General features: G+C 44.3%; 2 protein-coding genes across 9 annotated transcripts in view; one reads left to right on the top strand and one right to left on the bottom strand.

Moving 5' to 3' along the window:
* The window catches only part of raph1a (Ras association (RalGDS/AF-6) and pleckstrin homology domains 1a), a 46,143-nt gene extending 30,157 nt beyond the window's left edge, over positions 1-15,986 (bottom strand). For 7 of the 8 annotated variants that reach the window (XM_034561270.1, XM_034561269.1, XM_034561278.1 and 4 more), the window contains exons 1-2: positions 15,769-15,986; positions 756-799 (exon numbers count right to left, since the gene is read on the bottom strand). The gene's annotated coding sequence lies outside the window, so the exon portion shown is untranslated. Of the gene's footprint in view, positions 1-755; positions 800-911; positions 986-15,768 lie in introns of those variants that run through there. The other variant, XM_034561271.1, reaches the window with a different exon arrangement.
* A 5,345-nt stretch (positions 15,987-21,331) lies between these two features.
* LOC117750771 (cytotoxic T-lymphocyte protein 4-like) lies at positions 21,332-27,232 on the top strand. Its single transcript, XM_034562121.1, has 5 exons — positions 21,332-21,436; positions 24,298-24,527; positions 26,276-26,432; positions 26,525-26,691; positions 27,130-27,232. Exons 1-5 carry the CDS (start codon positions 21,370-21,372, stop codon positions 27,196-27,198), a joined length of 690 nt encoding a protein of 229 aa, XP_034418012.1. The 5' UTR covers positions 21,332-21,369; the 3' UTR covers positions 27,199-27,232.
* Positions 27,233-27,558: the final 326 nt, after the last annotated feature.

Here is a 27,558-nt window from a genome sequence, read left to right as displayed (position 1 = left end):
GGGTTGAGGTCAGACCCCCAGAAGGTGTTGGATGGGGGTTGAGGTCAGACCTCAGAAGGTGTTGGATGGGGGTTGAGGTCAGACCTCATAAGGTTGTTGGATGGGGGTTGAGGTCAGACCTCAGAAGGTTGTTGGATGGGGGTTGAGGTCAGACCTCAGAAGGTGTTGGATGGGGGTTGAGGTCAGACCTCATAAGGTTGTTGGATGGGGGTTGAGGTCAGACCTCAGAAGGTTGTTGGATGGGGGTTAAGGTCAGACCTCAGAAGGTTGTTGGATGGGGGTTGAGGTCAGACCTCAGAAGGTGTTGGATGGGGATCAGGGTTCTGTGCAGGCCAGTTAAGTTCATTAACAGCAAACTGGGGGGGGGAAAGGATGCCCGGCGCCCATTGTGATGTTCTTTAAAACAGGTTTATGGGGACTGATCCCAAACCAACCCTAAACCGGCCAAGAAGTTCCCAAAAGGTCCACATAGGTTTGGCAGTACATAAACAACCCTTTTAAAGAGTATATGTGACTTTGTAAGAAACAACCACACAGAGGACCAGCACACAAAAACAGGTCCGTCACAAACTGGCCAAAAAACACATCGGTTTCGAACTTTTCGATGATCTTTTTTTGCGCATTATGCGTCCTAGATGTCCCGTTTCTGTATTATCCCGTCGCTCACTTTGAAAGCTGATTGGTGAAGTATAAATGAGGAGTTATCTTTACCACACTTCCTAATTTCACTGCAGAAACCATAGAGCTTAGCTTACCTTTGGTCTGCTAACAGAGCTCAGAGTGGAGGAATTCAATCACCCTGCAGAGATGGAGAGAGAAAAGGAAAACTTTATTAATATTACTATTATTATCATGCTCGATCATATTTCCTTTGGACGGAGAAGCACAACGTCGCTGCACTAAATACAAACCATGCATCTCAACTGGCTTTGTTCAGGCCGATGCCAAAAATATTTGGGGATTGGATGGACGTAGCTTGTTTTTTTTTCCTTTGGGGGAAAATATGCATTCCATCTTTAGCCTAGCTTAGCACAAAGACTGGGAGTGAGGGGAAACTGTTAGCCTAGCTTCATCAAAAGGAAACTAAAGAAACACACAGCAGCTGTCAACACCACAAATGTACCGTCTACAGGTGGCACTAGTGTGTGTGTGTGTGTGTGTGTGTGTGTGAGTGTGTGTGTGTGTGTTTGTTTCTATCACGCTGAGCAGGCTGGATGTGTGTGACCTAAAAATAACCGACAGGCAACAGCATCTCTCTCTCTCTCCGCTGATTCAGCTGTAACGTGGACGTCATCAAGTCAGATTCGCTCACGCCGCGGTCACGCCTGACCTTCAAATCGGCTATTTATACAGGTAGTGTGAATGTAAAAAAATTAAGTGTGTGTGTGTGTGTGTGTGTAATGATGTCAACAGGTCACATGCAAGAGGAGGAAAATCCTCCAATCCTTTCGCCGAAGCAAAAAAAAAATGGTCGTGAGCAGCTCTCACATGATTAAAAGCTGACGGTTGAAACAACGAGCGCTTTGTCGAGGACCAACACACACTCAGTTCCTGATCCGACGTGAGGTCCCGGGACGGGGATGTCGTATGTGTACAGATTGTAAAAAAAGCCCTCTGAGGAGAATATGTAATTTCTGATTTTGGACTATATTAAATAATCTGAATTGAATGATGTGCTCCGCTCACTGGGGACGTCGGAGCATCGCGAACCCTCGACAGCTGACTGAAACGTGCGTCGCTATTTTACAAACAAAAGCTGCTGTTTTTTTGTTTAAAATTTTTTTTAAAAAAGGATGCGATGCAGAAACCGTGACATCAAAATGCGTCCGCTGCTCGGCCTGAAGTGGTCCACGAAGGCCGAGAAGAGATACGTACGTGGGTGAGACGAGATCAACGCAAGAAACAGAAAGAAGGGCATATTTATATATGTTCACAGAGCTGGTACCGAGGTCAGCCGAACCGTTGCTATGGCAACGACGACAAAAAGAACAAATTTGTTTCTCGCCGGGATCCGTCGTCCTCGATGAGGGTGACTAACGTTCAGTCGCACTGATGCGGTTGTGACACGCACGCGACTTTATGCTTCCGTCTCATTTCAGAAATATAAAAATAAATAAAAAAACTGATGTGTCATTTGAAATGGTTCCTCATCCGCGGATTGCATTGCAACAGATCGCTTCACAAAAGAAGAATTGGCTAATGACGCCGTGTCGAAACAGCTCGTGGTCGACCATCTGCCCTCTGGAAATAGCTCGGGTGGGCTCTGAAACACTACTGCTTATGTCCACACGGGGTGCCAAAACCCACACAAAATCAAAGTGCCCCGTAGTAGCTTTAAAGGTCCGTTCCTTAAATTACATATATGTGATTTTCAGTTGTTTTTTATTCATCAAAATTGTAATTTTCTCCACGTGAATACTTAAATCTTGGCTGCGGCTTTGCGATGCTGAAGCTCCGGTTCTCCTTCCAGGTCGATTTATGACAACGTGGCCGGCCAAAACAGAGGCTTATAAAAAAAAATGTAAAAAAATCTCGGATTGAAAACAATAGCTTTACCTCTCCAACGTTTCACTTCATATAACGAGAGGCCGGGGAATTCAAGGGGTTTCCACGCCAAATTAAATCGGAAATAATTGGCAAAAAACTTTTAATTGTTACAATAAAAGACATTGTTTTACGACGTTTTCTAACGACGCTCCATCGTTCCGCTTCCTCCAATCGTCGACGTCCCGATCGACTGAGTTCCAGACGGCGCTCACAACAATGTTCTTATTGTTCGGTTATTAAGGTCAACAGACGATTTGTGGAGAAAACAGAATCGACTCGGCGTAGGGAGAAAAAAACGAAAGCCGACACTTCAGATGACGCCAGCAAACTTTTAAAAAAAGATTCTCCTCATGGCACCGCGAGGGAACGTTCCACAAGTGTGTGTGTGTGTGTGTGTGTGTGTGTGTGTGATGATGTTGTTCTGCTATTTTTTGTGAGGACAACATTTCAGTTTTCAACTGAGGACATTTTGGCATCTTTTCTTTTTTTTTTCGATATATAAAACAATAAAATATTTAAAAAAACAAATACTGGATATAGGCCTGAATGCTCCATAGATGTATTCTTGCCGGCTGTGAAGGGCTTCTTAAACAAGAAGTGATAATTAAAGAAAGAGTAAGATGGCTAGATAATGTCTTATTATTATTATATTATTATGAGTACAGAAAGACAACGTGTGTGTATGCGTGTGACATACTTGGATAGCTTTAGGCCCCGCCCCCTCCAACGCACCTATTTAGAACCGCCCACATTTGAAATCCAGAGCTAACCCGAGTGACCCGCATTCACACACACGAGAGAGGCGCCGACAGCTCAATCTAATTGCAATAGCAGTGTCAACCAGTAGAGGGCAGTCGCTATGCATATTTATATGTGGAGTTCAAATACTTTGCACATAAATCCCCACGTACAGCTGGAAAAAGAGGTCTGAGGTTTTTGTTTCTCCCCAACAGGTCCAGTGGGATTCAAACCCTCAGTCGGTGTCTCGCTGCTGACCCGAAAGAGGAAATGACCCACTGGTCTGCCTGGTGACCAGCCGACACCCATAATCCCATCCCACCTAGCGGCGCACCGGCACGCACGGCTCCGGCTTTTCAAATGTTCGCCCTCCTCGTCCTTCGACTCTTTCTGACACCCGACGGATTAGAAGAGAAGACAATCCGTAGATAAATCGATAATGGCAACGCAGTTCTGGGGGCGAGGGCGGGGGAACTTTAAAGCCCCCCCCCCCTGCTGTGAGGATTGAGCTAAGTAGCACAGTTAAAGCATGCGACGCCACCTCAGTGTGCACATCTACGCATACACACACACACACACACGCAGGGAAATAGTGTGTGACGGGTGGCTGCTGATGGAGAACACCTAGTTCCAGTTGCAGAACGACCGACAGGAGCGTGAGCCTACACGACCAAGACAAGTGTGGAGGAGACGTTTCCTCAAAAAAGAACGACATTTGGACACAAGTGCTGGACACACACACACGCGCACACACACACGCACACACACACAGAGTTAACATCGCTGCAGTGGAGTTGGTCGCACTGCAGAACTGTCAGGAAGAATCACAGCACTCTACTTTGCTGCTTTGATATATATACACACACACACACACACACACGCACAGAGTGAACATCGTCTCACACACACACACACACACACACACACTCAAATACAAGGTCACTGAGCTACTGGGTTAAAGTACTGCTGAGGGGAGCAGAGACAGACAGCAAGACTGACGTGGTTGACTGCATCTGTATCCGGTGGACACGGCACACATTAAAAAACAAACAAAAAAAGGCAAAAGGAGATCCGGTGTCCTGGTCCAGCACACGAAAAACACACTCACCTTTTTTTTTTTTAACTGGGCTTTTATTCTGAAGAATCCAATCGCATATATTTCCTCGAATAATTTGAGTTTTCTTATAACCGCAAACAACGACTAGCTGCGTGGAGCCAGCGGGGTGTTGTGCATTGAACGTGTCGCAACTCTGTTATGCGGCTCATTCTGGTCCCATGACCTCTATTGTACTTCTGGAGGGACCCTCCTCTGAAGCTCTCCCGAAGGCTTCTTTCCTTTTCTTCCTGAACCGATGTGAGGGTCAAAGGTCAGAGGATGTCGTACGTGTACAGATTGTAAAGCCCTCTGAGGCTAATTTGTGACTTTGGGCTGTACAACATAAAACTGAATGGGGAAACATTTAGCCTGGCTCCATTCAAAAGGAAACACAATGTTCCCACCACGTTCTTTACAGATCAGAGCACTGACGACCAATGAGATACACACTGATGCTCGATACTATAACTTTGTTCCAAACACCCAAAACACTGCTGAAAACTGAAAATAAACCCACAAACCGTAGCTCCCGTTCCCCGACTGCGGTTACCGAGTCCATTTTTCCCTCCGGCTCACGCGCCGTGACGTCCAAACCAAAAGCCTCACTCGCAGCATGAGTTTAAGTTTCCACTTCAGCGTCCGTCCTCGGTTCAATACGATTCCTGCCAGAAACAACATCTCGCATCGAGAAGCCACCGACGGCCGCCTTCCTCGACGCGATAGCGCCACCGGAAAAAAGAGTCCACAAAATAACGGCAGGAGGGCGGATTTGTGTATTTTTCATACAAAACGAGCGTGTGAAAGTCTGCATTCATTAAGTCGACAGTAAAATACCTGCTCAGACACATATACCCAAACATAGATATGACACACACACACACACACACACTTCAGTTATGGCGCTAATCACATAATGACAGAGCAGAGAACATCGGACCTGCTCCAGTTCTAACAAGTCCTCGAGGGCCAACAAGCCCCCGGCTTCACCCGCCGTAAAGGATCAAAATCACCCAACACAGTACGCACTGGAGAAACGCCTCGTCAGCAGGTTGGCCTAACAACGGCCTCGCTCCACCTCTGGATTATCGCCTGGTTCTCAACTTCTGGGTTTGGCAATCTTCCTACAAACGAGCCAATTGACCGTTCTGCTGAAGTCCCGCCTCTCGAATGTCTCCTCTGCCAATCAAAGCGTATGGCGTCGTCCAGCTCCGACAGCTATCCGTGGACTCCCAAGCAATCGTTTCAGATGTCCTTTATTTTCCGGTTGGTTAAGAGTCATTTCATTTCATTGTTTTCTGTCTCGATCGCCTGATGACGAGGTGGGTTTACCTTTCACACTGTGAGCTTCAGCTTCCATCTTTATTTCAGGGTTTGCCGTTGGGCTCCATGGTGGCAGTGGGCGGGGCTTAGCGAAGGGGGTCAATCGAAAGGTCACCTGCTCCCCCAGTCAAAAAACGAGTCATGGACAAAGACTCTGGCTGGAAATATCTGCACATGTGTGGAGCCACGTCGCCGTGCCCCGACGTACACATTCAACACAGGAAAGAAGAACCGCGGACTGGATGGAAAGTACATCTGCTCCCTGAACAGAGCTGACGCGTTCCGGGCGGACCGCTCGTTGCTGAATGACAGCGATGCAGACGATTGTACTGCAGTGGGCGATCTTATTCCTCACTCACTTTCCATCCGCACGTTTTTTTTTCTCCAAAAAAAAGGCGGTCGGAGGATTTGAGCCCGCTGTTCAACCACACTTGATGCTCGTGCAGATATTGTGTCGTTAATTTCACATAATTAAACGTTGACATGTTTACGGGGGAGGGGGTTCCTGTAACCCATTTGGTTGCAATGAGTGGGTGGGTGTGGGGGTGGGGGTCATGAAGCACAGCTGATCCAGTAACACGATCTCACAGCAGAGAGAGTATCTGCATGCACACGGTTTGGATTCGCACTGGGACAAAAGTCTGCAGGCAGACAGGAGGCTCACATACTTTCCATCTCCACCGGAGAGCCGTCTGGATGAAGGAGGCGGCGGCGGCGGTTTTGGTCTGGACCGGGTCCTTTTTTTATTTATTTCATTTTTACGTATGGGAGAGCAAGCGCAGAAAAACAGTAGCCGTTCCAGGCCTCCAACCAAGCCATAACACACACACCTTACTGTGTCAACAGTTACTTCAAACTGGGCCTGCCAACCAACCGGCAAAACCCCAAACACGCTCTCACTCTGTCTCTCTCTCACACACACACACACACACACACACACACACAGTAATTGGCGACGCCTCTGTGACTCGTTTTACTGCTTTGTAGCCGGAAGTGAACGCCAACAGGCTAGCTAACGGCAAACGGTGTCCAACCGCCACGGTGTTCGGTTTGGGTGTGTCCCGCGTTCGGCTCTTCTTTTGTCATCACGAAACAAAGCAGACATTGATAATCGAGTTGAGTCGATAACTGTATATCAATAGTATTCGTTTTTTTTTTAACATAAAACGCGGCATAAACAGACAAAACAATAAATGTACTTTCACGCAACCGTCGCTAACGTTAGCAAAGCAGGACAGTTACCGCTAACGTTAAGTCTCCTGTGTTTGTTCACAATGCAGCTTTTTCAAGGACGTTTTCTATCAGTTGATATTAACTATCAGTTCTCGTGACGTCAATCTGAATCAAATTCCTGAATTTGACAATTAAAAAAAAAAAAAAAAGCAGGGGTTGGTAATCTGGAGAAACTAGCAAGAATACGCTAGATAAAACCTTTTTTTTAAAAGTTATCTCATCGAATTACCCGGGCTGGTGTTGCCAACTCTTTTCCAAAAGTTGCTTAAATCTTGCAACAAAGCAGACAAACGGTTTCACGGAAAAAAAGTCTGAATTTTTAATAACGAAAGAGACGAAACGACAGTCCTGATTCCCAGCTGCACAGCCCGGCCCTGGATCTCCACGAGGGGCGAGGGACATAGACACGGAGAGGGAGAGAGAGAGAGGGAAGTGGCTTAGAGAGAGTAAGCTGCAGAGAAAAAAATATATTAAAAAAAATAAAAGAATGAGAGAGAAAAATAAAAAAAAGATAGATTCAATTTTTCCAAGAGCGAGTGCTGTGCATAAGCAGCCAGAATGACTCCACATCTGTGTGGAGTTAAACAGAGACGAGGACACACAGCTGAACTTTTTTTCCCCTTTCAGCCGGAGATGAAGGGAGTCCGAACAAAACCGTCTCCAGAGCGTCCAGATCCACGCAAACAAAACACCGCAAGGAAAGAATGAAAACAGAGCCGGAGCCACGATGACGTTATTATTTTTAGAAGCTTTGTTTTCTCAATGCACAATTGTTCAGCTGTCAAATGTTCACGTCTGCATCTGAGGATAATGAAATGACACGGATCAGGGGAAATTCAAATAAAGTCCAGTGGATTGAGCCTTAAACAGTCAGATATTACAGCTTTAAAATCAAACTTCACGACTACTTTATTTGGGCAAAGTTCTTAAGGCAGCGACGACGTCTGAGAAATGGGTCTTTTTTTTGGTACATTTAAAACAATCCTGTTTTTTTTTTTGTTGAGACGACGTCACCATTGCTTTGAGAGGAATGTCCGTCAGGCCGACATCAGTGAGCTCGTCACAGAGGCGGTGAAATCCAGATTATCTTAAAAGGGAGGCGGAGGATACTCATCTGGACACTCCATTAACACGAAGTGTGTGTGTGTGTGCGTGTGAGTGAGGGAGACACACACACACACACACACACACACACACACAGCTGAGTCATTGCGTTCAGCTGCCTGTTTCAACAACAAACAGCAAAAAAAAAACATTTATTGTTATGTACACACACACACAGGGAATACTCTGAGAGTTATGGGGAAATGAGATACAGATGCAAATCAATTAACACACACACATTTTTTTTAATTTTAGAAATCCACTGCGAACCCCTCACGAAGGAGTTGTCGGTCGGCCATCGCGCTCGTCTTTGAAATCATGTTCCTACTTCTGAACTTGTGTATAGAAAGTTATTGGTGGGAGATTAATTGCGGTGCACTTGATTCGTTCAAGCTTTTTTCAAAACACACACAAAATAAAGAGTAAAGGCAATTTGCTCTTCTACGCCTGGTTGTAGCCTCCTCCAGTTCAAGTAGACCGCTTTGGAACCCGTTTAAGGCAAAGCAGGTATCGGAACCAAAAAAAAGATGGGATTTGTTTTTGTTTTAGCTAGGCGGACCTAATAACTGGTAAGTGAGTGTACTTGTCCAACAGACACAGCCATCAAACACACACACACACACACACACACACACACACACACACACACACACACACACACACACACACACACACACACACACACACACACACACACACACACACACACACACACACACACACACACACACACACACACACACACACACACACACACACACACTTCCTGCTCCAGCCTTGATACCGTTTTAATGGGCGAGCGTTTCTGCTGATTCAGCACTGGCGCAGAGTGCACCACCATAAACTACGGCACAGGAGTGCTGCATCACACGCCGCGCCGTGGGGGTCGTGGTATCAAGTTCACGTGCCGGCACTCGTTTTGAATTAATTGAGAGGTAATGGATGTGAGGAATGTCATTAATTTCACATTTTGCTGTCTGACACCGATGGACACCGTTTCAGAGCGACGGGGTGTTTCGGTTTAACTGGCGACCTCCAGGCGAACGCGTCCACCCGGTTGCTCGCGGTAACTCACGTGAATGTTTGGCGTTGATGATGAAACACAGACGACTAAATTCATAACTTTATAATAGACCGAAGGCTTTTAAAAAGACACCTACGTCACTGCACAGCAACCACGAAGCATTTGTATAAAAAAATTAAAAAAAAAATATTAGAAGCCTAATCGATTAGTCGATTTAAAACCGACAGATCGGTACAAAGAATCACACAAAAGCTCCACTTGTCCTGTTTGCCAGCGATGAGCTTTTAAATAATAATATTTCTTGGAAATAATTAACAGCAGGAAATAAAAAGAAAAAAAAGACTAAAACAAATCCGTGTTAACCAGGAACACGACGTGAGTGGAAAGCACCGGTTACCGCGGTTACCTGTCAAACCGAAACAGCCGCAGCTTCTACGGCCGCGAGCTATTAAAAAACGTGTTGACAACCACCAGACTGTTTTGTAGCGGCCATCTTTAAAAAAAAAAAAAACTCACTAAAGTCAAACCTCTGAGTCCTAACAGCACGCACATCTGGAAAATCTGCACATCTGGAAATATGCACATCTGTCGTGCGCCGCTCTGCTAACGAGCGCGCGCGACGTGCTAAGAGAACGTAGCGCTCGCGACTGACTACCGAGAGAGCCAATGAGAAGCCGAGGCCTGGACTCTGCTGCTCCTTCACACCCTCCCTGTCCGTCTCTCTCGCCCCGGGGAACCGGGAGGAATTTCCTGAGAGGAGGACGGATGGCTTTTCCATGCGCTTGGCGAGGGGGGGGGGACACATCGCAGAAAGACGGAGAGGAAGGAGGAAGAAGAAGAAGGAGAAGAAAACCAACTTCAGATGGTGACCCGGTTCTCCCCGTCTCTCGTGGCCACCAGCGAGCAGCTGATACAGATGTAACCAGAACATCCAGCCTGATGTTTACAAGATGACTGCGGAGCCGCCGGAGGAATCGCACAAGAGCGACACATGTGGGCCTCCCCCGGGGGGCCAGGAAATGTACAATTTATTATGTATTTAGACCTTTTTTCTGATGATATTTACAGTGTTTTTCATTTTTTACGGTGGAAGACTATCGACTTGTCCTTCGTGATCCCTCACTACGTGCCTACCGCGTACTCTTTATTACTTGTATTACTTTCAGTTCATCTATATTGGGACACGCTACCTTGTTGTAAACTTTGACCCCCCCCTGCTCGTATATCCGATACCCGTCTCTCCAGCTGTGCAAAGGATTGTGGGTCGCACAACAGCCAAGCAAGCACGCTTGGCTCGCATTCGGCAAAATGCGACCGGATGAGGTCGAACATCCTGGTATTTTTGGCACACTGTGTACTGGGACCAGTCTTTTAGTCCAGACCACCTATGCACAGACCAAGACTTGAGAGGTTGAGACCAGGTCAAGACCAGACCAGTGGGAGTCCCTCACTGCAGGAACACGCAAACCAGAGGCGCCGATAGGCAATCCAGTTCCAAAATGAAGCCCAGAGTCCTCTTTGTCTGAGACTACGACAAGACGGAGCAACAACCGGGTTGATTAGGAGACAAGACCTTCAACCAAGATGGATCTGGAGTCCGGACACACTAAATCATTTTCTAGCACAATAATACTCTGAGTGGGTTTAAATGTAGTGTGTTCACGCTTGAAATATGACAGGAATGTTGTGCTAAAAAAAAGATCAGTATTCCTCCAAATCAACGCTCGTTTTTTCTTTTATGTTTTTTTTTTGTTTCCCCCCCACAAGGAATGGAGGAGCGGCTTACAGCCGAAGAGCTCAGAAAACAAACCGGAACTTGTCAACATCGTCCTCGTTTGCTATGTTTATTCGTTCGTCGCGTTCCAAAAGTCCCAGTTTGATTTGACGTTAATTGGCTCGAGTCCGATACCACATCCTGTTTGTGCAAATCAGTACACAGATGTCTAATATACTCACTTATATGTAACATATTATGCTATAAAGACATTAACAACACAGCAGGCAGGAAAGAAAGAATGACTCAAATTCTTATACATCAAAATATTAAGCAGTTCTGAAACAGTACCAAGCAGTTCTGAACCAGTACCAAGTTGTTCTAAACCAGTACCAAGCAGTTCTGAACCAGTACCAAGTTGTTCTAAACCAGTACCAAGCAGTTCTAAACCAGTACCAACCAGTTCTGAACCAGTACCAAGCAGTTCTAAACCAGTACCAACCAGTTCTAAAACAGTACCAAGCAGTTCTGAACCAGTACCAAGCAGTTCTGAACCAGTACCAAGCAGTTCTAAACCAGTACCAAGTTGTTCTAAACCAGTACCAAGCAGTTCTAAACCAGTACCAACCAGTTCTGAACCAGTACCAAGCAGTTCTAAACCAGTACCAACCAGTTCTAAAACAGTACCAAGCAGTTCTGAACCAGTACCAAGTTGTTCTAAACCAGTACCAAGCAGTTCTGAACCAGTACCAAGTTGTTCTAAACCAGTACCAAGCAGTTCTAAACCAGTACCAACCAGTTCTGAACCAGTACCAAGCAGTTCTAAACCAGTACCAACCAGTTCTAAAACAGTACCAAGCAGTTCTGAACCAGTACCAAGCAGTTCTGAACCAGTACCAAGCAGTTCTAAACCAGTACCAAGTTGTTCTAAACCAGTACCAAGCAGTTCTAAACCAGTACCAACCAGTTCTGAACCAGTACCAAGCAGTTCTAAACCAGTACCAACCAGTTCTAAAACAGTACCAAGCAGTTCTGAACCAGTACCAAGTTGTTCTAAACCAGTACCAAGCAGTTCTAAACCAGCACCAACCAGTTCTGAACCAGTACCAATTTGTTCTAAACCAGTACCAAGCAGTTCTAAACCAGTACCAAGTTGTTCTAAACCAGTACCAATCAATTATAAACCAGTACCAAGCAGTTCTAACCCGGGACCAATCAGTTCTAAACAAGTACCAAGCGGTTCTAAACCAGTACCAATACCAAGCAGTTCTAACCCTGTACCAATCAGTTCTAAACCAGTTCTAACCCGGGACCAATCAGTTCTAAACCAGTACCAAGCGGTTCTAAACCAGTACCAAGCAGTTCTAACCCTGTACCAATGGGTTCTAAAACAGTACCAAGCGGTTCTAAACCAGTACAAGCGGTTCTAAACCAGTACCAAGCGATTCTAACCCTGTACCAATCAGTTCTAAACCAGTACCAAGCGGTTCTAAACCAGTACCAATCAGTTCTAAACCAGTACCAATCGGTTCTAAACCAGTACTAAGCGGTTCTAAACCAGTACCAAGCGGTTCTAAACCAGTACCAAGCGGTTCTAAACCAGTACCAATCAGTTCTAAACCAGTACCAATCGGTTCTAAACCAGTACTAAGTGGTTCTAAACCAGTACCAAGCGGTTCTAAACCAGTACCAAGCGGTTCTAAACCAGTACCAAGCGGTTCTAAACCGTCTCCAGTCAAACTTCATATCTGCATTCAATCCTTTTTGTACCCAGATGGATAAAGAACGCACCGTTTGTCTGGTGGTTGTGTGATTGGCTGCGAGTCGGGATGAAAGCGTAACAATAAATGCATGAAATATAGAAGGATTATTTCAATGAACTAAGGGGGGCAAACCCCCCTACACGTAAAAACAGTGTGATTGGCAGACTTTTGGTAAAGCGGCGCGGGGGATGAGCGCTGACCGACAGTAAAAGCCGGACCCCGCAGGTCCACGGAGAGAAGCCTCGGTTGAAGTAGGCCACTCTGGATTCTTATACTCCAGTTAACCCTCCGCACTACGGGGAGATGCTGGATTCTGCCCCACTTCGCTGCACGCACGATGGGGCGTCTCCCGTCTGTCCGAATGATTACACACTACGACTCTGACGGGCCTGGGGCAGAATCCCCCCCCCCCCCCCCACCTCCGCCCAACCACCACCACTAGCGATGGGAAGAAAAATTGCTTCAAAACGAGGTACTTGAAGGGATATTGGTTGAAAATGTATGTTTGGTTGTTGTTGTTGTGTTTGGACATAAATGATTTCCTGTTGCATGTTGGGATCTGTATTATTATTATTATCAGCGCAGGGGCAGAACTCATTTCAGAAGGCGAAATTGAAGGCGTTTAATCATCTTGTTTTCTCTGCTGTGAAAGAAGAGTCTGGACAGAAGGTGCGGAGGAAAAAGAGCAAAACGTTCTCACCAACGACCTCTGAAACGGATCCTTTTAGTGCCGAGTGGAAACACTTTGCTAGGGCAGCATGTTTAAAAAAATAAATGGCATTAAATCCTACTCGGCCTATTCATTGATCGGATTATGGATTATTCTGTTGGGACGATTAACGTTTGAGGAAGAACATTAAAAAGGGGAACTGCGTTACATTTTCATAATTCGTACGTGGTGTTCCTTTGGTGTCAACCGGTTAAAAAAATAAATATTAGTGAACATGAACAGCTCTCCCAAAATCCCCAATCCCCCCCCCCCCCCCCCCCCACCCCACCCACCAATTTGAAACTCAAATTCCATGGAGTATGAAGCGTGGAACTGCTCCACGGAAAATGAAGTGAGAAAGACGTTATCGATGACACAACGACCCGGGAGAGCGTTTTGAGAAGCGAGAACACGATGGAGCGAAGCTCATTTGGGTATAAAAAAAGAAAAGAAAAAGAAAAACACATTCTGTGGGTCTCACAATTCGTCGTCTCCCATATTCATCGACCTCCCGCCTCTCTTTAAAAACAGATTTTAAAAGGTCAAAGCATTTCTTAAAAAAAAAATAAAAAAGCCATGTGTTTTTTTCTTCTTTTCTTTATTCTCTCCGACGCTGGCGGCGTGATGGAGGTGCTCTGTAGACGCTGGCGTCCACGTTCCCCCCCCCCCGAGCAGATGCCCCAGGACGCCACGTATAGATCCGGTATTTGGGAATATCGACTCGGAAAAAAATGATCGATTTCCGACTTGCGATGCATCGCAGCATTGCTGCTCTGGTCCCGGGCTTTGAGAGAGAGAGTAGCTCCTGTTCACTCACAGCCTATCGATTTAACTTTTCTTGGGCCGTGGACGTTTTAATATCTGAATTCTTAATTTGGGTTGGCTCCTTTAAATAAATTTTTAAAAAAAGAGTAATTCAAACTAATGAGGATTCTGTACTGTATTTTAACAGCGTATTCAAACAGTACATTGCTTGATGTCTCCGAACCGACACGTGGGTGAAGCGGTGCCAGAAGGCCTAAATCCAACCGGCCCGTCGGCCTTCAAACGGGACTTCCTGGTTTGCGTCTAATCCTTCAATTAATTGTGCTTATTCAATTTCACCTGGCGGAAGGGGGGTGGGGGGGATCTATAATCCCACTTTTTAAATCTAGAAATCACACTTTATTGGAACACGCATCGTCCTGTGCGTGAAAAACACACAACAACATTCAAGGGATGAGAACGTAAAAGAAAACGTCAACATTTCAATGTTAAAAATGCGTAAACCGACATGGACGAACGATGCAAAAGAACAACACTAAAACTAAACGCCCACCGGGAGAAGATGACATAACCCCGTCCTCTCCAAACCACAACGACCTTTGACCTTAACTCACTCGTCGCACGTCGCACTCGATCCCACGTGTCGCATATAAAGTGATCCAATGAACACTTTCAGTGTGGGAGGCTCGTCACAATATTTCTGGATTCATTTGAATTTTTGTTGTTGTGGGGTTTGAATTGTGAGACGGACACAGGGTCCATACAGCAGGACGACGGCGTGACAGACGGGTGGAGGCAGCGAGACAGCATCCAGCACACTGAGTAGCTGGAGGACGAGGCGGTGAGACAGGAAGACAGACAGACAGATGGCAGGCCTGCATGTCTGAGGATGCTGAATATTAAATGTCTTCTTGAATGGGACCTGTGAGGCGGGGGGGGGGGGGGGCAGAAACCTGAGCAGGCCGAAGAAAACACATATAAAAATACATTCATTTACATCCAATAGGGTAAATTATATATATATATATATATATATATATATATTTTAAGTCAGTGTGGCAGCTGGGGGGGGGCACGCGCCCGTGGCTGTGTAACGCTATATGTGAATGCCACGCCTTGCTCGTGTCGGGCTCAGCACGCCCGGCCTCCGAGCAGCAGAAAAACCAAAACGCCAAAAATAATCCGGCGGAAGGAGACGCGCTGTCAGCCGGCTGCTGCTGCTCCCCCGGCGGACCTGCGCATCCAGGGGCCGGGGAGCGGAGTGCTCTGCAGGGCCCTGCGGCGCTTAATACAGCAGGGCGCACACACACACACACACACACACACACACACATACATACACACACACACAAATACATGCACAACGAATAACGAACAAAACCTATGTGTGCATATGCAGTAACCCACTGAAATGCATTCGCCCTATTTTCTGTATAGATGGTGGTTTTATCTCCCTCTCTCTCTCTCTCTCTCTCCCTCTCTCTCTTTTCTCTGCATACACATGCAGACACTAACGGGATTAATTAGCTTTTTTCTTTTTTTCTTCCAGCGGATGTTAATTAAACGATCTGCTCTCCGTTAAAAATGAAAAGGTCCACAATGTCGCCAACGAGTTATATTGTAAATATTGATATATATATATTTATATATATATACAAATATAATAATAAAAAAACAGCGAGGCGAAAGAGAAAGCAGAGGGTGAATGTGTTGGGATAGAGATGCGGTGAGGTGACGGGGAATTGGGCTACTTACTGTGCGGATCCAGGGAGAAAAACCACCCGCAGCCTCCAGACGCCCGGTGTCCGGTAGGAAGCCCCGCGGTGTGACCGTCAAGCCTCCGTCGGGAGGGGTGGGGGTGGGGGGGGGGTGAATTTCGTCCGGTTTAGTCCCGGTTTTCACCGACTCCCCTTTCCCAGATATCCCAGATTTGCCCCTTGCTGCCACACTGAATCCCACCACCGCCAGCGTCAAGGCAGAGGCGGACGAAAGGGACGACTTCCGGGAGGGATTTTCAAAATAAACTCGATTTCAAAACCACAAAATAATTTAAAAAAATAAAAAATAAACAACGTTTGCATGAATTATGTAATACAAAGAATACAATAAAATGTGCATTTTGTACTATGAATTGTACAAAAATAGAAATGTTAAATAATAATAAATAAATAATAATATTATTCGTTTGTCTTTGTGTAACACATTATTATATTCAAATAGTCATTAATATCCTTCCCTGATTTATTTTTTAATGATTGATTGAGTGGCCTTATTGATTCCTCCACCCTGTACTAGTGCCTGCATTGATTGTTTAATGAGCTTTAATGGAGCCGGGTGGCGTAACAGTGATTACATGTGTAAAGGGTTATAAAGAGTAAACAAAAGATAATAATTAATAATAATAATTCTTACTTTTCTTTAAGGCCGGAATAGTATTCGTGTAATTTAAAAGAAGTAACCCAAACATTTAACTAAATGTAGGGATACACATGTTGCTTTTGCTTTGCTATCCTGTATAATTTTATCCAACCGGAAATGTCGGTTTCAACTGCGTTGGTGTTTTATTGTGAAGCGGAAATCATATCCGGTGTTCGACAGTCGGACTTGACGCAACCTTACATCCCAACCGGATCCCAAAAAAACTCAGCGGGAGCGCGTACCAGTGCCCTGCGCGTTCCCGGTGCCGTGCTTCCTGTCCTGCCCAGCCCAGAAATCAGCTTTAACCAATCAGGCGTGATGAGGTCATTCTATTCTACTCGTGTTGTCTATTAATGAATATAACAAGAATATATGAGAAGATATATATGCATACATTCATATAACATACAAAATGAATTAAAAAAATAAATTATATATATATATATATATATATATATATTTTGCAGTGTATATATATTATTATTATTATTTTATATTATTTTTCTATACACGTTTACGTATAAATATAACAAGAATATATGAGTATATATATATTTGTGTTCTATGAATACATACATTCATATACTATATATATATATATACATGTATATATATGAATGTAATACATACATAAATACACACACATGTATATATACATGTATGTATAAATATAACAAGAATATATGAGTATATGTATTTGTGTTCTATAAATACATACATTCATATACTGTATATATATATATATATATATATATATATATAATTGTAAGACATACATACATACACACACTTTTATTTATACATTTATGTATAAATATCACAAGAATATATGATAATATATATTCTCATATATAAATATAGTAATGTATATATATTGATAATTAATAATAATGATATATATGTATATATATACATTTTGTACTAGAGCACACATACACACACACGTACACGCACACGCACACACACACGCACACGCACACACACACTCTTAAATCAGCCCCTTGTTCAGTTGTAGATTGCTTTGAAACCAAAGAGCGACCTCTAGTGGTCGGACTCCGCCGGTGCAGACGGCAGTGATGCAGCTGCAAACAAAGGGCACAAATGCTACTTCAGCATGGATTTATTTTCAAATATAAACATTAAAAGTATAAAATAAAGAGATTTTGAGATGAAGTCAACCTGGAATATCAGATACAAATAACTTGTGAGGCTGTTAAGATGTTTGAAGATTGGCAAAACACACGAGGAAGGGGCCTACAATCACACATACAGCCCAGAGCATGAACAATGTGTTAAATTATATCAGACTCATTTTATTAAAACACATTATAATAAAATGTGGAACAAACTGTGGCACAGTTACAAAATGGAATCCTTTCATTTTTAGCTCTAAATGAATGGATAAATGAATGTATTGTAATATAATAGTTGTAACTCTGTTATATTACGTTCTGTACACATCTGTTGTACCTCTGCCCCTCCTCCGATGCTCTGCTTGAGGTTACGGGGGAGCATCCCGACTGGAGGACATCACACACATGACACGTGATGTCACGGCCCGGGACAAGAGGTGCTCTACAGCGGGGTGATGTTGGTGAGGGGAGGTGCCCAAAAGGACCTCAAATGACCCCACCCCAGTCACAACCTGCCCCCCCCCCCCCCTTATGCTGCAACATGGGACTACGACATGCACTCAAACCCTGTGTTGTGCAACAAGTGAAACTCTGATTCTCTGTGTGTGTGTGTGTGTGTGTGTGTTGCATGGGTGAAGGAGGAACTCATCACACCACCGACCCCCTGAAGGTCACCACACCACCGACCCCCTGAAGGTCATCACACCACCGACCCCCTGAAGGTCACCACACCACCGACCCCCTGAAGGTCATCACACCACCGACCCCCTGAAGGTCATCACACCACCGACCCCCTAAAGGTCACCACACCACCGACCCCCTGAAGGTCACCACACCACCGACCCCCTGAAGGTCACCACACCACCGACCCCCTGAAGGTCACCACACCACCGACCCCCTGAAGGTCATCACGGCACCAAACCGCCGCGTTCAGGTACAATTTGCAGAAACACCGATCACTGTTTCACTGAAGGTCACACATGCAGCGACTGACCACCAGATGGCGACACACACTGGATTATAAGCGCTAAAATAAAGGACCAGAACATGGATGCACCGCCCTTTAGGATTTAAACGTTGTTCATTCGTTGATGCTCTGATTAATTTAAGTCTGGCCTGTTCTTAATTAGTATGAGTCCATCAGTTCCAAAGTCCCGTCAGCCAATCAGAGCTGTCCACTCAGGTCTCAGGCTGCATTCATCCCATGCGGTGGTTATGTGGGCGGGATGTGGTGTTTTATTGGCCTACAGCCTGTCAATCATCTGCATTAGTTTCGTGAGGGTTCTCAGAGTCACGTAGACGGGTTAGTGAGGTGATGGTGGTAATAATTCATTTAAATTACAAACATTATATTTCCACTCTTCCTTTATCTTCACTTCATCTATCTATATATATTTATATATATCAATATTTATATATATGGTTTTCAGTGTTAAGTATACTGGCTCCCTGTTTCTTGAATAGAGTCTGCTTCTGCATGTCAATCTCATTTGCTCTGGATTTGTGACTATAAGCACACATCATATATCACATATTTATATATATATATATATATATATATATATATATATTATTTTTTTTCTGGTTGAAAGAAAGATTTAATACACAGCGCTGTGCCTTCAGTGTCTGATTTAATATAGAATATATACAATTCTGTTTATAAACGTACACTTATATTTTATGGAATATTTATTAAATAACTATTTTTGAATGGATGCTAATTTTAAATATATTTTTTTACAAATCTCATGTACACCCCTGGAGTGCCTTCCCGTAACCCCCCCCCCCCCCATTTGAGAACCACTGATGTAAAGGAACCGCAGCTTCAAAGGTCACTAACAATAGGATTTTATTTAACTTTTGAGAGAGTTAAATCTTTCTTGATATTAAACATAGTCGACAACATCTGCGACCGCAGGGAAGAAACAGAGGTGATGAATTTATTTGTTATGTTAACTGAGTATTAATTGGCCCAGACGAGCACATGCTTTATTTAAACTTCCCTTTAATCAGCTTTATGTACAAAGAGCCTGACTGACAGCTTCTCATATTCATGAAAGGCCGCATGCGGCGTGCGCTGACTGTAACTTCAGTGAGAATGGGGTTAAACCCCGCGGAGGGTTTCCAGGCAACGCACAGATGTGATGTCAGGGTGACACGGAATGTCACCGCGTCAGCACTTTCGCTCTGTCACAACACGCCGACTACAGCGAGCGGGTTTTCCACTGTTTTGTTTTCAGCCTATCTTTGCATATCTGGTGCGTTTGCATAAAAAAGAAACGCACCAACAAAAAAAAAGAGAAGAAGATTCTGACAGAAACGGACGCTGGTGATCAGATTCAAGCATTTGATTGAGTCACACACCGATTACAAATTATAAGGTTTTTATTTTTTAAAGGTGTTTAAAGGCTGTATGGTGAATAAACGACAACTAATTGAAGGTTTTGCAGTGTCAATGTCTTTATTGACACAATCATCATTCCGCAAATGAAGGAGCTGATTTGAATATTTTCACAATATTTTCCACAATATTTTCACAATATTTAACAACATTTTCCACAATATTTTCACTATAGTTTCACAATATTTTCACAATAGTTTCACAATATTTTCAACAACATTTTCCACAATATTTTCACTATAGTTTCACAATATTTTCACAATAGTTTCACAATATTTTCCACAATAGTTTCACAATATTTTCCACAATATGTTCACAATAGTTTCACAATACCTTCACAATATTTTAAGCTATTTTAAGTGTGGAACAATGCTTTATAAATCATAAATTCCGTGTTTACTCATACTTAACTAATGCTTCATGGCGTGCAGTTATTATAAAGTGTTACTGAAAGACTAACCAACTAAAGCCCTGTTTCCAGTATAGTTTCAGGGACATTGTGGCGTGTCCTCTTCATTTAACAAAGTCTCCTTTAATTCCTGTATTTAAAACATAATGGTTTCTGTCGTGAATTAAGTGACGCCATCAACGTCTTCGGCCCTCAGGCGCAATGTGTAAAAGGTGGCCAAGAGCCGCGGATGTATTCCTGACTGGACGCCACAGTGACTCACTATCGCCCCCTAGAGGTACGCGTGATACCGCGGGACAGGACGGGCCGCGGCTAGCCGGTTAGCGTGCTCAGTAGATAATCGGCGACACAATACACAGACGTCTCTGACCGAATGTCAAGACTGTAACCTCTTCACATTCTGTTGATGATCGTACCATGAATTATGGAAATATCTCACACAGTGGTATTTTTCACAGAACATAATAAGAATGGCCTAAAGTTAAGGTTCTCACGTCTCAGTGGTTCTTTGGAGACGAGTGGATCCTCCTCGCATGAAAACGTTGAGTTTTTCCAGGAAAGTGACTCCCCAAGACAAAGAGTACATCTGAAATTCAATATCTATCCTATTTTTAATTTCCAATTGTAAGGTGTAATAAAGAGACGATTTCAGAATGAATTGTTTTATTCACAAAGTTTAACACGTGAAAAAAGGAATAATTATTTTAATGTGGGAGCAGAATGCAACTTTTAATAAAAAACCTACGTATCGTATCACACATAGACAACATGTTCCAGACCACAGCTCGGTAAACCTGCCGTCTCCCTTTACCGGCAAAAACGACCGTCATCGTCATCATTTCCTGTGCTTGGCACTCGCTTTCCATGACAGCTGAGAGAAAAGTGCACAAACATAAAAGGCACGTTTCACAGTTTTTTTCTTTGCTGTATTCTAATAGCATTTGTTCAGTGCGCTCACGAGCCTCTGTGTGACACGGTGTGAGACACACTGCAGGATGCTCCTGGCCCACTGTGTGATGCCGTGGGTTGTGTTGACGGTCCTCAGCCGGCCGGCGTGGAGCGGTGAGTACCAACAGACCTTTACTGGGGTTTAGTTTGGTGACACTTGTTGTTGTCACGGGACAAAAGATGACAAACATTTAGCTGGACGTCTGGTGGCCCTCGCAGCTGGAAACCCTCCACGGTGACTCCACCTCAACCAATAAATAGTACTTTTGTATATTTTCCTAAAATAAAACATTCTGTATCAGCACTGTACGAACACTAATGTTACACTCGTGTGCTCTGGTTGAGCAGACCAGTTATGAGAAGACACTTCTGTCCTTTATGTTTATTTTAAGTGTAAAAAGGCATGGAGGTGTGTTGTCTGCTTTAATTTAGGGTTGAATAAGCAAATATTAAAAAAATAAATAGTTAACTACACTCATGGAGTGCATTGTCAAAAGAATAGTACAACATTTCTGGAAATGTGTTTTAAAGATTGATACCAACATCTGTCGGCTACAGTAAATATGTAGCTTGAGTTAGCATCTCGTTAGCTTAGCACAAAGACTGGAAACGAGGGGAAACCGCTAGCCTGGTTCTGTCTGAAGCTAACGAACTCTCCCATCCGGCACCTCCACGACTCAATCATGAACATGTTTGTTTGTTAGCCGAGTTATACATTATATATTTATGGCCTATTTCCTTTAGTTTTTAAGCTAAGCTAACTTGCTGCTGGCTATGTTATATTTACCATACAGATGTGAGAGTGGTGTCCTCATCTCACGCTCACCAAGAAAGCATAATAAAAACAAGCATATTTTCCTCTTCAGTCTTTCCATCTGAAGGTGGAAATTATGCTAAAAAAGTGCTCGTCAGACGGAAAAAGTGCAGTTGAGTCAATTCAATATTTCATGATTGTCATTATTGAGGTCCTTGTGGTGGTAAAATAGAAACCATACTTTACCATTCATGCCGTTTCTGTTTGTCACATCTTAATATTAGACTTAACACATTTACATCTTACAGTTGGCTCTATTTTAACTTTATCTACTTACAGATTTACACATAACATCATAACATTTTAAGTGGACACTCGCACTATCGAAAATCCCCCACTTTGTAGAGAAAGGAGCAAAAAAACTGCTCTGTATTGTACTTCCGACCAATTATTCATAAACATTTAATCGAAATGGCTTTAATTTTAGGGTTTGCTTGTGCAAACTGTCCTTTAATTTTGGACTTGAATTCATTTAAATTAATTTAAGAGCAGCAAATACAGAAATACTTTTTTCTCATGTGCGGGAACGCCATTAAACGACATGTCAAACGTTTAACTGTTAAATAGTGTCGGGTTGTTATTTTATTTTGATATGTGGAGAACGTGCGTGAACCTGCAGCGCTGCTGTGGAACCACACGACCTTCATCTTTAAACACAGGAAGTGACGTGTGGGTGTGCAGAGTTCTTTAGGATTTTTGTACGTCACCTCTGGCAGAGCTGATTAATTTTAATAAAATAAAATAAAGTATAGTAATGACATTTATTATCTTTTACGTAACTGTGAAAAAGAAAAATAAGCAGCCAATGACCATTTTTCCACTGTCCACCTCTGACCTTTAAACTTTAAAGTGAGTATTTTGCTCCATTGCAGAAAGCTATAATATGTTAATTATGTTCTCCTCCTATGAATCGCCACCTTAACGTGGTGGAGGAGTTTGAGTGGCTCAGTGATCCTGGGAGCTATGTTGTCCGGGGCATCAGCCCCTGGTAGGGTCTCCCAAGGCAAACAGGTCTCGGGGGAGAGCCCAGACTAAGAGCGGTTCAATAAACCCTGATGAACAGCAGCCCACGGACTGAAGCTACCTTGCCCGGACAAGGGAAACCGGGGCACCCTCCCGGAGCGGTGGGTGTTGGCCTCCACCAGGGCTGCCCTTTATCACCGGTCCTGTTCGTGACCTTCACGGACAGGATATCTAGGTGCAGCCAGGGGGCGGAGAGGATCCGGTTCGGGAGTCTCGGGATCGCCTCTCTGCTGTTCGCGGATGATGTGGTCCTGTTTGCCTCCTCGGACCGTGACCTCCAGCATTCACTGGGGCGTTTTGCAGCCGAGTGCGAAGCGGCAGGGATGAGAGTTAGCACCTCCAAATCTGAGGCCATGGTGCTCTGCCGGAAACCGTCGGATTGCTCCCTCCAGGTGGGGGCAAACTGCCTACCCCAAGCGAAGGAGTTCAAGTATCTCGGGGTCTTGTTCACGAGTGAGGGTAAGGTGGAGCGGGAGATCGATAGGCGGATCGGTGCGGCTGCAGCAGTAAAACAGGCGCTGTACCGGTCCGTCTTGGTGAAGAGGGAGCTGAGCCGGAAGGCAAAGCTCTCCATTTACTGGTCGGTCTACGTTCCAACCCTTACCTATGGTCACGAACTCTGGGTCGTGACCGAAAGAACGAGATCTCGGATACAAGCGGCCGAAATGAGCTTCCTCCGTAGGGTGGCCGGGCTCAGCCTTAGAGATAGGGTAAGGAGCTCGGACATCAGGGGGGAGCTTGGAGTCGAGTCGCTGCTCCTTCGTGTCGAAAGGAGTCAGCTGAGGTGGTTCGGGCATCTAGTCAGGATGCCTCCTGGACGCCTCCCATTAGAGGTTTTCCGGGCACGTCCAACTGGTAGGAGGCCCCGGGGAAGACCGAGGACACGCTGGAGGGATTATATCTCCCGGCTGGCCTTGGAACGCCTCGGGATCCCCCAGAATGAGCTGGAAAGTGTTGCGGGTGAGAGGGAAGCCTGGGTCGGCCTGCTGAACCTGCTGCCACCGCGACCCAACCCCGGATAAGCGGCTGATAATGGATGGATGGATGGAGGTTCTATAAAGTGTCTAATCATGGGGTCAAAACTCTCTGACTTCTCTTTTATCTGCCTCCACCCGACCTTCCCCGTCTCCTCCTCCAGCTGTGAAGGTCATCCAGCCCTACAGAGTGGTGAGCGCCAACGGGGAGGCGCAGGTGAAGTGCCTGGTCCAACCGCGACCCTCCCACGACCTCACCCCGCCTTACCCTCACCCCGACCCCGAGGAGCTGCGCGTCACTCTGCTCAAAGGCCTCTACGGCGCCCGGGAGGCCTGCTCGTCCATCCTCACCCTCACCGGGCAGAGGGAGCCGGCCGTGGAGCACCGGGGAGAGGTGAGCGTGAGGGTGGGCGGACGGTAACGCATTACAACTCAAACTAGAGGGAGGACATCTTAGAGGACATGTTGTGTACCGGCTTCCTGGTAACAGACGGCCGTCCTGCGTCAAAAAACACAAAGTTACTACAGTTTTGCATATTTCACGAGAGAGATTTTATGAACATGGGAAAATGATGATGTCACTTGATTAATTCTGATCCAACCACACACACAGTCCTGATGTTTAACAGTTAATACATATTCTATAATGATATTCCCTGAACTTTGATCTTCTCTTAGATAGTCATGAATTAACCAAATACTTGAGGCAAGTTTACTGATTACAGCCACAAGGCAATTAAAAGTGCTCTATATAATAAAAGCCTCAAAACAAATTGCATTCAAAAACAATTATTATTATTATTATTATTATTATTATTATATAATTCATAAAAGAACCAAGAGAACCATCATCTTCTACAGCCAGCAACATTGTTATTATTATTATTGTTATATAATTCATAAGAGAACCAAGAGAATCATCATCTACTACAGCCAACACCATTTTTATTATTATTATTATTATATAATTCATAAAAGAACCCAGAGAATCATCATCTTCTACAGCCAGCAACATTTTTATTATTCTTATTATATTATATAATTCATAAAAGAACCCAGAGAATCATCATCTTCTACAGCCAACAACATTTTTATTATTCTTATTATATTATATAATTCATAAAAGAACCCAGAGAATCATCATCTTCTACAGCCAACAACATTTTTATTGGATCTGTGTGAACTGACCTCACCATAATCATAATATCCCGGGTCAAAGGTCAATTAAACCAACAGATGAAATTGAAAGAAGAAGACTCTTCTTTTAATGAACACACGCAGCAAAAAAGAAAAAAACATGGCAAAAATAATAAAGCTCAAGTAAAAATATTCTTAAAGGTCACAAGCGCAAACGAGTTGGACTCAAACATAGAAATCTTTCTAGCCTGTAGAGCCCACAGGACATGTTCTCTACTGGGAGGCACATCGGGCCACTGAAGAGGCACTTCATTGGGTTTCATCTCATCCAAAGAGGCACTTCTGATTGTTTGAGTATTTACATTTATTTTTAAAAAAGGTCTCCCAGCAGTGTTCCTTCCTGACACATAACAGCACAAAAGCGATGGATGCATTTGCAACATAGATCCAGTTTTGCTATTTCAAGATCCTTAAAGTTGGAGTAACATTGTCGGCTTGGTCGTGATGGAGGAAAAGTCCATCCATCCTGAGGGGGGCTTTACAAAGTGATTGTGGGTAACATGAATGCATTCAGCTAAATGTATGTCAATTCATCTTTCTGGCCTGAGGGTGGCGCCAGAGTTCACACTGTCCAACGGCTAGAAGGGAGCATTATGTGTGCTGAGTAAAAAAAAGAAGAGATTGTTCCGTCTTAAATCAACATTTGTGACTGCGGTACACGTGTAAGGGTTGTCTTCACACATTCAAAGAACACAAAACGTGCATATTCACGCCTTTTCAACGCCATCAGAACCAGTGGGTGTAGAGGCGCCCCCCGTCACCTTTCCTTTCTACCTGCGTAATTGGCCCTTAGAATATTTGGAATCCTTTATTTTCCGTGTGTAGCCTCTTATTTGCCGTTGTTCCACTTGACAGTAATATATTAATATATCACGATATATATATTAAAAAAAAGACCATTTGTTATCTGCATGGAATGAAACTGGACCGAAACGTGTGTTTCAGGTGCAGTGCTCGGCTCAGATGACAGAGGGCGCCGTGGAGGTGACGGTGACCGGACTGAGGGCCGCGGACACGGATTTGTACCGCTGCGACATCGAGATCTTCTTCCCGCCGCCGTACCGGCGGCTCACCGGCAACGGCACGCTGGTTCACGTCTTAGGTGGGACGGCCCGCACCGAGACCTTCCTGTCTCACTCTCAGTCTCACTCTCCCGTCTCACTCTCACGTCATCCATTTCCTTTTTGTCCACAGGCAGCTCCGACTGTCCCGTGCCGGCGGCTCAGGGACAGATTGCACACCGGGGTGATGATGAGGAGGAGGAGGAGGAAGGTGATGAGAGGTCGGCACCAGTCAGTGTTCCTGTGGTTGTACTGGTGATACTGGTCCTGTTTGTACTCATCATCGTTATCTACTTCCAGGTCAGAACATTATTATTTGATTTTTTTAATTTACACATTTTATTGTTGTTATTTTATGTATTTAGTACTAGCAACAGTTATCACTGATGGATGCAGAAAGTTACAATTTAGCCCACACAACCTGGACTTTAAACTAAATACCATATTTGACACGGTTTAAATCATAAAAAAATCAGTAGGATTTTGAAAATCTATTAAGACTTTAAAATAATGTCAGCTAATGCGATGCTTTAATGGTCCAAATGTCCAAAATGAGTTAAATCAGATTGCCACACAGCAGTAACGCCTTCGCGATGCAGGCTAAATCCTTCCCTGAGCTCCCACAACCGTATTGAACGGAGTCCTCTCCTCTGTCCTTCTTTGCTGTTACTCTCTCTAATAAAAAAGAAAAAGGGAACTATCACCTTTTAGTTTATCGCTGTGTTTTTCTATTTGCAGGCCCGACAGTGGGAACGAGGGCGGAGGGAGGCAGTCGGACCGGTACCTGCTGCTGCACTTCCATGTTGACACTTTGCATGAAACACCCACTGAGTAAACCCCCCCCCCCCCCCCCCCCCCCCCCCCCCCCCCCCCCCCCCCCCCCCCCAAAGCCGAGGAACACAGGGGTCAGCATTGACCGTGTTATGAAATATCACCTCTGTTTTGATTGAGGTTGTTTTTGTTTTTCATACCACAGCTATAGAAAATGATATATTTGGTGTCTGTGGATATCTTACTTATTAAGTATAACATCATGTTTACATTGTTGTAAACACACACTGTATTACAAAGCTGAAAGACTTGTATGAATAACACTGTGAATACATTAAAAAGTGAAACGCTTGAAGTTAAACTTGGCTTAAACAAAATGCAACGCTTTGAATGGTT

Source organism: Cyclopterus lumpus, chromosome 21 (genome assembly GCF_009769545.1).
Source record: "Cyclopterus lumpus isolate fCycLum1 chromosome 21, fCycLum1.pri, whole genome shotgun sequence".
NCBI classification, from domain to species: domain Eukaryota; kingdom Metazoa; phylum Chordata; class Actinopteri; order Perciformes; family Cyclopteridae; genus Cyclopterus; species Cyclopterus lumpus.
This window is presented reverse-complemented; position numbering and strand designations above follow the sequence as displayed.

Excerpts from the sequence above, each read along its gene's own strand:
- LOC117750771 (XM_034562121.1), top strand. The coding sequence starts at position 21,370 with ATGCTCCTGGCCCACTGTGTGATGCCGTGGGTTGTGTTGACGGTCCTC. Across the intron at positions 21,437-24,297 it reads CAGCCGGCCGGCGTGGAGCG|CTGTGAAGGTCATCCAGCCC; the intron begins GTGAGTACCAAC and ends CTCCTCCTCCAG. Across the intron at positions 26,433-26,524 it reads CACGCTGGTTCACGTCTTAG|GCAGCTCCGACTGTCCCGTG; the intron begins GTGGGACGGCCC and ends TTTTGTCCACAG.